Source organism: Branchiostoma belcheri, unplaced genomic scaffold, assembly GCF_001625305.1.
Source record: "Branchiostoma belcheri isolate BF01 breed outbred unplaced genomic scaffold, Haploidv18h27 scaffold128, whole genome shotgun sequence".
In the NCBI taxonomy this organism is placed as follows: Eukaryota; Metazoa; Chordata; class Leptocardii; order Amphioxiformes; family Branchiostomatidae; genus Branchiostoma; species Branchiostoma belcheri.
The window spans coordinates 588,986-604,378 of NW_017802691.1; the positions used below are offsets into that span (position 1 = coordinate 588,986).

Below are 15,393 nucleotides of genomic sequence, written 5' to 3' on the forward strand. Positions count from 1 at the left end.
TTCAAAATTTCTAGTTGCCCAATTTTATATAAAAGCAACAGAAAAAAACAAAGCCACACCAAAATTGAATTTGTTGGTCCTCCATTTAAAAAAAAAAAAACTACTGCCGAAGTAGACAGTCAATAGGAAATATAAAAGCTACACCCTGGTAGGCATACATTGTACTACCAGGGAGTGAATTTTACTCTAAAGGCTTTATTTTCAAAGTGACTTTTCCTAAATACTAAGAAATTTCGAAGGGCCATGGAAGAAGTGTTATAGAGGAGGCTTTCTGGATTTTATTTATTTATTTTATTTTCCATCATTTTTATACAGGGTGGCCCATTAAGTAATTGCACTTCTTTTCAATGGATTGGTTCAAGCAGGAGCTTGAACTAAGTAAGTAAGTTTTTTGTAAATTTCAAGTCTACTTAAAGTTTTTGAGAACCAAGAAACGATGTGGAGTGGCCTGAAGTGAATTGAACTTGAAGAAAACTTGAAGAAAGGTTGTAAGATGCTCACCTGTTGTAAGGAGGAGTCGGGAGGAAAGGGGATATCCTTGAAGTCCGAGTCGTCATCTTCACTAGAGGAGTGGAGCGGGTGGCTACCAACCTGGGAGGGGGTGGAGAAAAACGGCTAAGAAAAACTCATGTAACACACCTAGAACCATTCAAGATTGATCATCTTTAACTATCTCTGTAAACTTTAAATTCAAAATGCTTGTCACAATAGTTTAAGGTATTCAAAATGTTTAAAGGAATGGAAAATTTGATGAATGTCACATTTACATTCATGTAATTATTGACTTTATTTTTACTTTATTAATATTCTTTTTCCTCACTTTTTTTTACAACTTATTATAACAAAAAAACTATGGTGGAGAACACATTTTTTAAAAATTGAGATCAAACTGGAATGGACAAACAACAATGTTATCATGAAAACCCAAGGCAAATGTACAGAAATGGACCACCACAGCTGTCAGAATGCAAAATCCTGCTATGTCTTAGTTTGACATAGAAAGTGACACATTATCTAGATTTGCCTACGTAAGATAAACCACAACATTTCTTTTGAGCATTCCAAAAGTTAAAAAAAAAAGATACAATGTCATTCTTGATTTTCAAAATGATTCTGAAGTGCTATTTGACTGTATATTCCACCATGGACTTTTCATTATGGTAATACAATTTTATATTGAGTATTTTGCAAACTGACAGTTTTCTTAAGTGGAAGGTTTTAAGGGATCAGTATAAGCAGGTGGGTTAATAGAAGGGGAGGAAAGGGGAGGGGGAATGACTTGGGGGTCAGAAAAGTACAATTTTAGTGTGTTTTCCACAGCAAAAAGTTCTAATTTTCGTGTCTGGTGATTTGATATATCTTTTGTGATATCGTACAACTTCGGGAAGTAATGCATTAACATACAAGTTGTGAGATTTGGCACTACATGTGTTGTTCAACTTGGTGTTTTTACGTTTTGAGAAAAGTAGTGCCGTAGTTTCAACATGAACCAGTTAGTTACCTTATCCTCAAATGTTTCTGCATACCGACTGAACACTGCTCTCTGTCTTTTGCTCGTCTTTGCAAAGCACAAAACATGTTTTACAACAAAAAATATAAAAATTTCCTCTGTTCATAAATTTTGTACATACAAATCTACACAATTTCATTCTATGGGAAGAAAAAAATTATGTAACACTGATATCCCTACATCAGAAGAAAGTGGAACAGTCGACGTATGTTTTTTCACAGGCTGTGCCACATGCACACAAAAAAGGGGGTGTCAATGGCAGATTACAAGATTATTCACCATAGACTATTAGGACAGAACATACTTACTTGTGGCAGGGCCTGGTGAGTAGTATAATGGGACCAGAGAAGCACACAAGATGGAGGAGGTAGGGGAAGGAGAGAGTGGCAGGTGAGTTAGGACAGTGTCAGTCATGTTACTGGAATGAGTGGCTTTTTATTCTAAGGGGTTCCTCAAGGTTCAATACTAGGACCCCCATAGAATAAAAGCAGCTTGCTGAAAGTAGCATGGCATGCTTCAAAGCTTTGAAAAAACAATGCTTTTCTTGGGGATTGCAGTAAGTATTGTGTTTTCCATTTTTGTTATTCAGAAATCTGTTCAGCAGAGTTTTTTCTTATAAAAAAAACATTACCCAGGTGAATATATAAGATTCACAATACGAGACTTGAAGATCCAATAGGAAGAATACAAAAAATGTACGTCTTGAGTTCCTGTGAGGCCTAGTACAGGAAAGACATCCACTCAATCTTAATCACTCTCATTTTCTTCAACTTGCAACGAATGGTGATTTTGATAATTGCCAATCTTCTTCAATCCAATTTGTCTGTGAAAAATTTGAAGTAATTTCTGGGTTACTCATGTATCTGTCATAGGAAGAAGTGTGAACTACAAGTTAGAGTAGTGTACATGTAAAGACCTACCAAATCTACTGTATTTTTCTTGTTGATTTCAGCTAAAGACCCTGAGACAAAGGTTTCCCATCTCTCTCTATAGTCCTCTGGAACCTCTGCAAAATTAAAGTGACAAACAAAATTACAGGGCAACTTACATCCTTACATAGTTACTTTTTTTTGCATTATTACTTTTTGTGGATTAGGGACTTTGCATATTATAAGCATAGGATCTACTTCAATTTGCTTTAGATTAAAGAATTAAAACTAATAATTTTAAACCTTTCAACACTTTCTTCTACCTTACCTTTAAAGATCTCCTTGACAAGGTCCTTATTGGGTCCTTTCTCAAGGCAAGTTTGAAGGGAGTTAGCTATCCTAGTGAGATGCCCCATGTATCCTCGCCGGTTTCCACCTTGACTTCTGTAATAAAAACACATTGTGTCAAACAGTTAGTTCCCTCAGCATTTTCCACCTTGTGTTCTGTATAAAACACAATGTGCCTAACAGTTATTTCTCTATTAATCTGTATCTGGGCTCTAAATCTATTTTTGGTATACATATGAGTGTTAACTATTGCCTTGTCAGCTGCCAGCAAGCTTGCAGCAGAAGTGGGAAAGGACCTTGAATCTTCAACAATGAAGCCAGACCGAGAAATGTACTGGAGGACCTAACCTAAAAATTTTACACAGTTCTATCAAATATAGTTCATGAGTCATGTATGGTGGATAGAAAGTCTTAGACTTAAGAGCACATAAATAACTTAAAGTTTACCTCCACTAGTCTGTATAATATGTAGGAATTACTTTGAGCCTTTCCAACTGTTAGAGAAACTACTACTTACTCTATTTGTTGATCTTCTTCCCACTTATCCAATATCCTCTGGATGATTCTCGACTGGCCCAAAAGCTGCAGCGACAGACAAATATCATCGTTATTAAAAGCAACAGTGTCTAAGAAAAACAATGCAAATAGTTATGACTATACAACAGATGCAAAAGAAGTACAGATTTGCAAGCCTCAATATAGTTTTATGGCACTGAAATGCCATCAATTCAGTTATGTCCAATTCAAGGCTATGTTTGGCATATCAACAATAGGATATAAGATGCCTTTCACAATGAATGACCATCCCAGCTTTCTGAGTTTTCTGGTAAAATTCCAACATCATCCACAAGGAGGCTCTTTAGAAACAGCAAAATCTGATGTGGTATACTAGTCCTGATGACTACTTCAAAGAATAGAAAAATGTCTAGCTTCCCAAACTTACTTTTCTATACCACAACAGGTGTCATTTCATGTGCAGTACCTGCACCAACCACTAGGGAGCATCCTTGTACTGCTACATACAATACACTACAACAGGTGTCATTTCATGTGCAGTACCTGCAACCACCACTAGGGGTCATCCTTGCACTGCTACACACAATACACCACAACAGGTGTCACAATTTATGTGTAGTACCTGCATCCACCACTAGGTGCAGTGTACAAAATAGTGGGCAACCTATGGCAAAAATTAGGTTGCCCATCATAAATTAAGTTACTCCTTTTCTCAAATTAACTAGATACATAAGCCTTTGACAACATTTCTAACAGCCTTTAGTTAACTGATACTAGAAATAGCCATTAATACCTAAAATTAAAAAGCATCTGCCTGATACAGTGGTGCAAGCCAAGTGGGCATGGTCTTGGGGGGAGGGGCATTCTTAAAATTCAGGTAGCACACTGGGCAACCTAGGTTCAAAAATAGGTTGCCCCAAGTAAAATTTGGTTGCCCAGGGCATTTTGCACGCTGAGGTGGCATCCCTGCACTGCTCCACACAATACTTACATTGTTTATTAGAGGGTGTTTGGGTTCTGGGTTGCCCTCCTGGTTGGGAGAGTCGTCTGAAGGGGGGTTGGTCAGGATGGTGTTTATACACTGTTCTACTTGGGTGTGCAAGAAGTTGTTCCAAGTGTACTGGAAAAAGCAATCCTGAGAAAGAAAAAAAACAACAAGAAATCAGTACCAGTATTTTAGACTTCCAGGATGTATGCAATCTTTAGAGCATAATATTTCAAGATCAAATTTGGCCACAGTATAGCTTAATAGCATTGTGTAAGGAAGAAGCATTAGCTTGCCATTGCCATTACTTCTTAGATGGACTTCATAGATGGTAACAGTCAATGTAGCACATAAAAATCCACATACACCTAAATGTACATATAAACTCAGTATATGACTCAGTATAGCCATCAGAAATACTCGCACAGCTCCGATTTTACCTTGCACTAACCTGCTTATGCAGGTGGTATTTCAAGCTCTTACAGAGAAGTAAAAATTGTAACCATCCATACCAGCATTCAAGCCCTTACACAGTTTTTTTTTGTACTATGTCCAATACTTGTTGCCATACCATTGTACTGAGTACAATATAGTCATGCAATAAAGTTCTCCTACATGTATGTCTTCAATAAGTAAAAACTATGACAATCCATACCAGTATACAAGCCCTTACACAAAAGTAAAAACTAGGACCATCATACGAGCCTTTATGCAGAAGTAAAAACTAAGTAGCCTGGTTACCAAACCTATTATAGCTCCCGAGTCCTACATTCTCTCCCGCGGAGAGGCTGTAGGACTCGGGAGCTATAATAGGTTTGGTAACCAGGCTAAAAACTAAGACCCTCCATACCAGCATGATGTCGAGTGTGCCGAGGTTTGCCAGCTCGATGTTGACTTGGTGGGTGTTGGTGAGGAGTAAGGAAGCCATGAGCCGGCACACATGCAGTCTGGTGTTCCCAAACGGAGGGTCCATCGTACCAACAGATGTCGGCATCGGACGTTGCTAACAGGTACAAGAATACACTTTCAGAATTGTAGGTACTGAATATTTTCGACACTTTCATAAAGTAGACCAAAAGAAAGGGGACAGTAGAAAATGTCTGTACTGACTTTTCAAGAGATTTGAAGAAAATACTTGCAGTACACAGGTTTAAAACTAACTTTGATAAAGATTTAAAGAACAAGGTCAGGTGGTACTTATACAGATTCTGAACTTATATTTTACTAGTAGTAGTACAGGTTTGATCAGACATAAAGAAATGCTGTGCATAATATGATGATCAAATATTTTCTAGATTGGTCCACTGTCCAGTTTCTCGAGCAATAATCATCAACAGTTATTTTTCTTCTGTCATTAAAATTATCAAATGATTATTACAACAAACTAAAACTTCTTGAAGAAAAAAACAAATGTTGTTTGTTTCCTAACCTTTACCTTGGGCGGCTCGATCAGTAGCTGGTGCAGTTCCTTCAGCCTGGGAGTGATCCCCAGGATGGCGCTACTCACGCCCTGGGCCAGACGCTCGGCGTCGAGCGGGGTCATCTGGTCCTGTCCGTCCGGGCTGCATGACCAGAAATACTGCAAACTTAGGAGAGAGCGGAGTGCCGACATTATGGTGGTGACATCGGTGAGCAGGCGTGAAGCGCGCGGGAGGCAGGGTGGGCTGGGGTTGGGTTTGCCGAGTTTTTGTAGTTTTAGCCTAATTTTGAGAACTTTGAGAAATGGCTCAGCGATCACATTGCCAGCAGCCCGCACACAAAAACTCAAAAGCTCTTTTCTCCATCAGGCCATAAGCCTGTACATGTCTCTGTCAGGGTTTGGGTACATTGCCAAATTGGGGCTGTATAAATGTACCTTTTTCTTTGATACAAAGGTGAGCCTAAAGATGATTTTGTTCTTTTTGAAACTTTTTTTACAATTTCTTTTTTAGATTCATCTTATGATGATACAATTCTTTTTCATGATTATCTCAAAGCAGGCAGTAGCTATCAAACAAATGTTATCATATAGCCAATTTTTTTCTTAAAATCTATTTAAGAAAATTTGCCACATATTTATCCATTTCATTTTCATTTTTCTATCATTGCAAACCAACCCTGCTTAAATATGTGTTAGTGAGATGAGATTGACTATGAGTTTCATTAAAATATAAAAATCATAAAGATACAAATGTGAAAATTCTAAAATCAAGCAGTCATAGTATACAAAGTCCACAAATATTAAAAACTAAGGTTACATTGCAATTGATTAGAAATCAGGATACATTCTTTTAGTGGTGCAATTTTAGTGCAAGCCATTGATACTTTTTGATGCCTAATTTCTATGACAGAATACAAAAGTGCACATTTTACAAAAGTGACCAAGGCCAAAGCTCCATTTCCATAAAAACTATAGCCATGGTCTTTGGCCTTTCTTCTACAAAAACTACTACATGCCAAAAAAAAAGTTTCAATAATGATATTTTAACAATTAAAAGAATTGTGGTCTGCATATGGGGGGGTGGGGGGTAATGCTAATGAATTGCATAGAGATAATATGTTACACTGACTCTTTTTAAGTGCTTTCATTTTCACTGGGACATAATTTCACATGAGTTAAAACTAATAAAAGGATATTTTTGTGTTGTTCTGAGTTCACAATTGCAACAATTCATAGCATTAAGTAGTAAAATACGGGGACCAAACATTTACAATATCATGAAAATCGCAAAAATTTTGTAAGCTGTATCTTTGTTATATATTGTCTGACCCTTACTTCTTCCCTGAATGAAAATAAGCCTACAGGACAATTTGAGCTTCTCTTGAATAAAAAAATCCATAGCAAACAATTCAAGATTTACAGTTATCAAATCCCTGATGAAAAACAGAGAACAGACTGCAGAAGAACTAACCCTGGCTTTTTGAACTCCAGTAGTGTGAGCAGGACAGAGATGCCGTTGACCAGGGCTGACTCTGTCTTCTCACCGTTCAGGATCACATTCAGCAGCTCTTCTACTGTCTCTTGTCTGCAACAGGTGTAAATATGTTATACAGGAGTACTGTTACGTAGTACTGTAGTCATCATCATCATCATCATCCACTGTGTTCCGTGTCTACAGTCGTGTGGAATCGCCCTGTAGCCACATTCAGTCTTTCTTCATCTCTTTCCACTGTGTCTTCTGCCTTGCGAGCTCTCTAAGCTCCTTGCGTTTCTTTTCTGAGTACTGTAGTAGGCATCCTTATATCTTGAAAAACGATGGTAGCAGTGTCTCTAGGTCTGGTGTTGTGGTCGTGTGCAGCTTCTATTGTGGCTTATACACAGATACATGCACCCTGAAGACTACTACTAAGTATTGTTAATGTTATTTCTTCTCTATCTTCTCTAATAAGAGAATCACATTCACAAAAACTGGTGTTACACCGAAGTTCTTTTGAAATGGGACAGTCATTCACAGAAAATGTATAACACTAACGTTTCTGTGAATGACAATCAAATTCAAAAATGTATCGTATCAATGTTCTCTTTAAATGAGAAAATCTACATCACACCAATGTATTTGAGTGTGAGAATCAAATTCACAAAAGGTATCACTATAACGTTCTTTGCATCCCACCAAGGCTTTTTTGTTAATATGTGAAAAACAATTTTACAAGAAAAAAAGGTATGGCACCAAAGTTCTTCTGGAATGTAAGCATCAAATTCACCAAAAGGTATCACACTGATGCTCTTTGTAAAACTAAAACCTTACTTTTCCATGGTGGTGAGAAGTGGGTCGTTCTCTGCCTGTTCCTGCAGCTGTGACATGTGTTCTCGGCTCAGTCTGATGATGTCACACAGCGACTGGGCAGCATTGCTGTGTTTCTGAACACACGGGAAACAATCTCACAGTTAGGCCACACCAATGTAATTTGTTGGTTCTGGTTGTTTTCAGGGGAAAAAAAACAGGTCTAGGTGTGTGTCTTTATAACTACTCTTTATAAAATCAGGCCTCAAAATTAACTTTTTTTCCTATTGTCCCAGCACTGTCTCGAAAATAAATTTCAATTGTCCTGAAGTGAGGATGAACTGTCCCAACCTGTTTTTTAGGAAGTGACTTCCAGGTACGCTATAGTTGCAGAGTAAACGGGAAATTCTGGGGAGCTTTTTCCCGACCCAAACAAAAGAAGGGCTGACATTCTAATGTTGATTATTTTTCTGTTATCCCAAAAATGTCCCAAATTGTCTTTTTAGTTGTCCCAGCTTGTTGTGTTAGTGGTCACTGGCCTTTGGGACACCATTAATTTCGAGCCCTGAATTTTGGAAAAGTACGCAAATTGTTGTTTGTGTGCTGTTGGATCTTACTTCCTCGTCTCCTGTGGGATCCAGGACCTCTATCAGCCTCTGGATCAGCTTCTGATCATCCAACCACTGTGGGACACAAAAATCTGGATCTCAGATCACAACACAAAACAGATATGCAAGAAAAAAGCACTCAATTTGCATCTTACACACATCATCAATTATTTTCTTCAGTGCCTACTAAGTATAAAAGCAATAATGGCAATGCTTTCTGAACAGTTTTTAGTATGATCCATACTTCTCAAAATCTGAGTGGTGCAGGTAAAATTTGTCTGATGCAGGCAATTTTCAATGTTACCTGCACAAGTGCAGATATGCAGAAAAAAAGAAGGATTTCGAGCTTACGACTAAGTGACAGAGAATCTTGAGCTCCTATTGGACTGATTTCCAATGAGTTTTTTAACGAATCCTGACCTCCTATGACTAATTTCCACCAGGTGATATTATTTTAAGAATGGCCAAAAGCTCTCGGGAAGAGGCTCAATCAGCCCCTGAAATGGAGAGGTTGTGTAACACAGGTTAAGGCCCTGAGAAGCTCGATGGATCAGCAGCTGTGTTGTGAGTTTTACCTGGAGCATCTCTGTCCGTAGTTCTGGTGCGTCTACGCTGGTAAGCAGGCGCAGTAGGAGGTCCATGATGGCCGACGTGCTCAGATGTGTGATCAGCAACCCTACCACATCCTCCTTCTGTCTCAGGAAATCCAACATCTGCAAAAACATCCCACACAAAACAACCTTTTAATCTCGCCCTAGACTAAGTTTAGCTTCTTGTTTGTATATTTCTATTTCTATGTTATATATATGAGAGAGGGAACGAAAAAGCTGCCACAGCTTTCAAGTCCAGCTTCCTGAGAAGGACTGGCACAGGAGCTAGTGAACGAAAACAGGGAAATTAAAATCATCCAAACCATAAAAACAAACAGGATCTGCAGAGAAGTTCTCAAGGTATGCGATGTATACCGAGGATGGGGACAGTCTCGAAGTTGAAATGTTCTTTCTAAACAACATTTGAAAAATGCCTCCCCCTGAGGCGCCTAAAGAAATTGGCATGTTTACCTATTTTTTTGGTAGTAAAATTTTTGTGTCGATTTTTGAGGAACAGTACAAATTTCGTCTGCAAATCACATTGCACGATTGAGATGTTCCCTACAGATTTTTCTTTCCTTACAGCATCGTGGAACAACACTGACAGAGCAAGAAGAACGGAGACAGAAGGCGTGAGACAGAGCGACAACGACAACACAGGCTGGAACACACAAACTGTACGTGAATTTTTGGCACAATACTAGGAGAAAACTATCGAGTTTTGGCACTTAGACCGTGTGGCCTTTGACTTGGCACTTGTGGTGATTTGCATACAACTAGAACTACTTTACAACGACTGTCGTAATAAAAAAAACACAAATATGACACAAAGAAAAAGAGAGGGCAGTGCAAGAGGAAACAAGAGTCTTGTATCCAGAAAAATCTGGTACCCAAAAGCAAAAAGCTAGTCGTAGCAAAAATTTTAGCTTCTTCCGTACGGTTTTTAAAAGACGGTACAACGGTTGCGTCTACGCGGCAAGCGTTAGGATAGTAAGAGGGATACAAACGCAAAGCGGAGGAAAAGGGGAAGTAAGATAGGGTCAAAACAAAACAAAACAAAACAAACGTTGTCAACACAAGAAATAAGTAGAGTTTGACGTATTGCCCTTGCTCAAATGTGGTGGTACACAGACATATATTACACAATGGGACACACAACAGTATAACTTTACTAGCCCTTTTGTATAAAAGTAGGTATATTAATATTGCACAGTGATTGGGTGCTGAGCCTTGAGTTTGTCTCCATATTACGATGTAAACTTTTGCGAGTGAAGGTTAGTAAATACTGGAAGAAGTCCCTCTTGCACGGTTTTGCTCCAAAAAACTCACAACATAAAAAAAAAACTGCAAATTTGGCAGCACATTTTTGAACACAAGGTAACATTCATAGAACCACAATCATCTAAAAACAGTCACAAATTTACAAGTGCTTTTCTCATTTCTGTAACTGTGGGTATCATGTACAAATTTGCACATTTTCAGAGCAATCATAATGCTATAAAAATGCCTCTGCACAATTGCAAGGCGTTGCCACAAAAAGACTTTCAAGTATATTGCAAATACAAGATGTTGACAACTTCTCTATTATAACTTGAAATAAGCCAACACTTTAACGAAAATTTTCTATGCTTGTCAATAGTATAAGACAAAACTGTACAAGAGGGTGATCTTCCTAGACTTGGGACAAGTTTCATTAGCGTTTGCGGCAGCTTTCTTTTTATTACGTTTACTGACGGCTCTTAAGCCTTTAGGGCTTTTCTTTTTCTTTCTTTTTCCTTTTTTTATACTGTACTGTGCATAGCAGCAAGGCAAGGCAGGGGCAGGTGGGTGAGGATAGCTTGTGGGGATCACGACCACTACCTTGTAACCTTCGTCCCAATCTTGCTGAGGCTGTGAGGGGAAAAGAGAACAGAGAGAACACAGGCACGCCAGTCAATACCAGAACCTCGCATGTACACAGAACCAGGCAGCGATTCCATGGCTCTATCGCTCATAAAAACACAAAAACACAGTCTTTTCTACAGGACAAAATATGCCGCTTTCCAACCCAAAACTCACTGGACACCTTCAATTCTTACTGCTTTTTTTTTTACAGTTTCACACATTGAGAAACTTACAAGACAATAGGCCACTTCTTTTTGTAGAATTCATAACTAATTTGCAAGTACAATTTCTATATTCACGGTGTCATTTCTGTACTTCATGTACAACTTCAAAAGTTATCCAATGGCATGTTTAATCAATAATATTGTATAACTGTACTTTTTGGGACAAGAAAGGGGGTGGGGGGGCCAACGTTGATGCAATTTCTTTTTCAGTCGAAAGTTTTCTATCCTTACATAGTTTTCTATCCTTACAAAATGGAAGAAAGGTATTCAGTCTTGAAGTTTGGGTTGGAAAAACAAATGTCATATGTCGGAAAGCCCTCTTGGTCTGAACGTGGTTAACAACAGACTACATCTAACAAAACATGTGTCTTTATAAGCTAAACAAGTAAGTAACTAGAGTGTATAATGATGGAATACTTCAAAACAGACTTTTAATGTTATTGATATTAACATGGATTCATTACCTATATATGAGTAAATCTTAAACCAGGTCCAATACAATAAAACAGGCACCAACCATATAGCTTTCTTGTCAAAAAAACCTTACCTAATTTTTTCATGCACCAACTATACATGTACGCTAGACATACTAATATAAGCTTAGGTCAGACCAAGAGTGCTTTCATTCTGGAGAGTTAAACCTACTAAAAACATATTAGTAACAACAAAAATCAATTTCCACCTTTAAAATTTCTTTCTCAAATAGTATTAATACATTTTTTCTTGTGAAAATATGTTGTATAATGGCATGTTCTATGAAAACATGAAACAGACCGTACCATCTTGTTTTGGGGGGGGTACAGTCTAATATTTTGACATGATGTGCTTCTATAGTTTTGTTCAACCACTATCATACTAAACGTGTCACCATAGCATGATATTGGTTAAAGTATCAGAACTAACCAGTGGACCACAGCTATTCCCTTCAACACACATCCATACATAGAGGACAGTGTGGGGAAAATGTGCCCATACACTACAGATGCACAGTTTTCACTACACAAGTATGTTATATACTAACAACACTGGGTTCCCCCCTCCCCTCCCATAGTTACACAATGCTTATCCTAAGGTCTCTATACATAGCATTGTTGTCTTATTACAATGTGTTTAAAACTTGTTCTATGTTAATGTTAAATCAACACGAAAAATGTTAGAACAACAATAATATTATCTTATGTCCTAATACAAACCCCCGAAATAATACGTACTTTAGATATCACATAATAAACTTGAATCACAACACACTTTCATGTCTAACATCTATGTTTCTGTTGACTATATTACTGTTACTCTTTTGTTAAATATTCTAGGTTTGGTTTCATACTTAAGTGTTAGACTAACAGACTATCAAAGTTAGTTCAATACTAACAAAGACTTTTTAACTAGATGAAATTTATTTGATAGACTATGATGGCATCAAAATGTATTGGAAGAATAGACAGACATACACCCTTTCAGACACGTTTTGATGCTATCAATGCATTCAATATTATGGTAAATTTAACATTTTTAGAACAAAATTTACATGTACATGGCAGTCAATGAAAAAATGGTATATGTCAAATTACAAATCACATTACACAATGTATTATGCCAAATGTCAATTTACTTCATATTTGATATGATGAGAAAACTAGGGCTGGAAATACATTTTCAGTTTTGTACAGTAAGACTTTAAATTAGCAGAGTCACTGGATTGCAAAATTTAATGACTTTATATTTAATTCATCAAAACACAATGACTTGTAAAAAATCATACATTCAACAATACAAAAACTTCTAGCCAAAAATCTTTTGGTTTGTTTCATAGCATTTTTGCAAGTTTGTATTTCCAGCCTGATTTAGTTCTATTGAAATCTAAGTTATTGGAAACACTCTATAACAATGGCCTTCTTACAAACAAAAGTCCATTCTGACACTGAAAAGTTTAACATTTTACTACTATACTGACACTGTTGCTGAGATTCAACATAAATTTGCTACAATTGTTCATGACATACCCAATATAATCCAAATATAAAAGTACAATTTTGATTTCAAGACTACAATTTTTATGATTTTCCTGTACAAAAAAATGCTTCATTTTGTGGCATTTTGAAATATCCAAAACTGACTAAGAAAAGAATAGAACTTCCGAAATGCACTATTGAAGAGTGTTTCCAATGAATAAGCCTCTCTCTAGAATGTTCACACTTTGAAAATTTATTATCATAGACTTCAATAAAAGGACATTTTACAATCTTGTTCTGTAGTAATCTACAGATCTTTAAACGTCGAAAATGAGAATGTTGCCTGCAACTTGGTAAGGCTGTAGCTTTTAAATGTGAAGATCATACTAGAGAGAGACTTATTTTGAGGGGTGTCCAAGCATTCTAAGACTAATTTTTCGTCAGCTTATTTTAAGCTACGTGTTACGCCGAAATGCGGTTATACCAGTTATACAGATATGATGTTGTGTTCCTTAACTCCAGTTCTGGATGTATGACATATATATATATATATAAAATTTTCATCAATGTGAAGCAAAATTTGTATGAATTTTGTGAAATCAACAAGAATCTAGTAGAATCTGTACAAATGCTTAGACACCCCTGTATCTATCTAGCCTGGATTTCATCCTTTCAGCTTTAGTACCCTTTCTTGGTTGCTTTGCTGCCAAAAATACTGGACCTGCACATATTCTATGTCTTGTGATGAAGTCAAGTAATGAGTTAATTCAAATGTCAAGCACTGGGCAGGGCCGATGCTGATTGGATGACCCCATACCACCATGGTCCAATCACAACCAAAGTGCTTTGCAAATTGGCCAATCATTGCTTCTGTTTAAAATCTAAACAAATATTCAAATGACAGACGGATAGAATATGTGCAGGTCCAGTCTTTTTGGCTGTGAAGCGACCGAGAAAGCACACTAAAGCTGACAAGGCTGGCATCCAGACTAGTGCCTAGCTAGAACAGTAAAGTAGACAGTGTGTTTTGACTCACCATTGCTGTCTTCCTGGCCAGAAGCATGCCCATCACCTTACTGAAGAAGCTGGCTAGGAGTGGGTTCAGAGGGGGCTCTGCTTCCAGAAAAGCCCACAACTTATTCAGGAGGGCCTGCAAAACAGTACAACAATTACAAACAAACAAATTACATTGTACTACTTCTTTACCTATTGGAATCGCAACAATTTAGGTAATACAATGGCGTAGCCTGATACTCTTTAACTTTGATGCATTAATGACTAGAAAAACTATTACAACTTCGTGCCAAAACATTGGAGCAATTTCATGTTGACTCCTAAATCTTACATGTGATCTCATCAATGTTAAATTTTTTTATTAAATTAGCATAGTTGCTGATGATAGAACCAACCCAAATGTCAAATATGACACGACTTTGCAATTTCTTTTCATCTTTAAATCTTTTAATGCTTTTCATGCAGAAAATTGCCAAGAAAAGGAGAAATCGTCAGCTGTATCCCTTCTGAATCCTAACCTCGTCATCTCCGAGTTTGTCGTTGATCTGTGAGACGTCAGAGGTGAGCAGTTCGCAGGCCGTGTTGGGGTACTTGTACCGAATCTTCTCTTCTACATCATCAGGAGGGTCCTGTGTGATCAGGTTCACTAACTCTTCCATAACCTCCGGCCGAATCAGGCTAAACAAACAAACAAACAAACAAACGATCAGGTTCACTAACTCTTCTATAACCTCCGGCCGAATCAGGCTAAACAAACAAACAACACATATATAGTTAGACTCCATTTATTAGTACAGCCAAACCTGCCTTAAGAAAACCACTTAGGGGCCAATAAAATCTGGCCTATGTGGACAGGTGGTCACTGTAGATATAGACAGAGTTCTTAATGTTAGCTTCAGTGGGAAAAATTATCTAACTTAGATTCTAAGGGACTACCAAAACGTACAATGAAGGACCGACTATAACTAGTATAAGACATTCAGGCATAGGTTTTAAACCCACAACAACTAGTTTGGAACTGCAGGGGCATTCTTGTTTGCTTGTTTTCTCTGTACACATATCAAACTACACTTACAAGTCTATCAGCTTCCTGTTCTGACTTCTGAGCCTTGCACACTTGAAGGACGTCATCTAATAAATAATCTTCCAAATTGTCCTCCCTGATGCAAAAATACACTCTTCCAAAAAC

General features: G+C 37.5%; 1 protein-coding gene across 15 annotated transcripts in view; it reads right to left on the reverse strand.

Moving 5' to 3' along the window:
- The window catches only part of LOC109463574 (serine/threonine-protein phosphatase 6 regulatory subunit 3-like), a 32,332-nt gene that overhangs the window by 12,170 nt on the left and 4,769 nt on the right, over positions 1-15,393 (reverse strand). For 7 of the 15 annotated variants that reach the window (XM_019760417.1, XM_019760413.1, XM_019760421.1 and 4 more), the window contains exons 3-16: positions 14,723-14,882; positions 14,227-14,340; positions 10,991-11,020; positions 9,116-9,253; positions 8,550-8,615; positions 7,957-8,069; positions 7,120-7,233; positions 5,658-5,814; positions 5,079-5,231; positions 4,235-4,378; positions 3,245-3,309; positions 2,708-2,823; positions 2,431-2,516; positions 502-591 (exon numbers count right to left, since the gene is read on the reverse strand). In XM_019760417.1, the coding sequence (XP_019615976.1) occupies positions 502-591; positions 2,431-2,516; positions 2,708-2,823; positions 3,245-3,309; positions 4,235-4,378; positions 5,079-5,231; positions 5,658-5,814; positions 7,120-7,233; positions 7,957-8,069; positions 8,550-8,615; positions 9,116-9,253; positions 10,991-11,020; positions 14,227-14,340; positions 14,723-14,882 (1,546 nt within the window). The remainder of the gene's footprint in view (positions 1-501; positions 592-2,430; positions 2,517-2,707; positions 2,824-3,244; positions 3,310-4,234; positions 4,379-5,078; positions 5,232-5,657; positions 5,815-7,119; positions 7,234-7,956; positions 8,070-8,549; positions 8,616-9,115; positions 9,254-10,990; positions 11,021-14,226; positions 14,341-14,722; positions 14,883-15,393) is intronic. The other 8 variants (XM_019760414.1, XM_019760412.1, XM_019760419.1 and 5 more) reach the window with 3 other exon arrangements.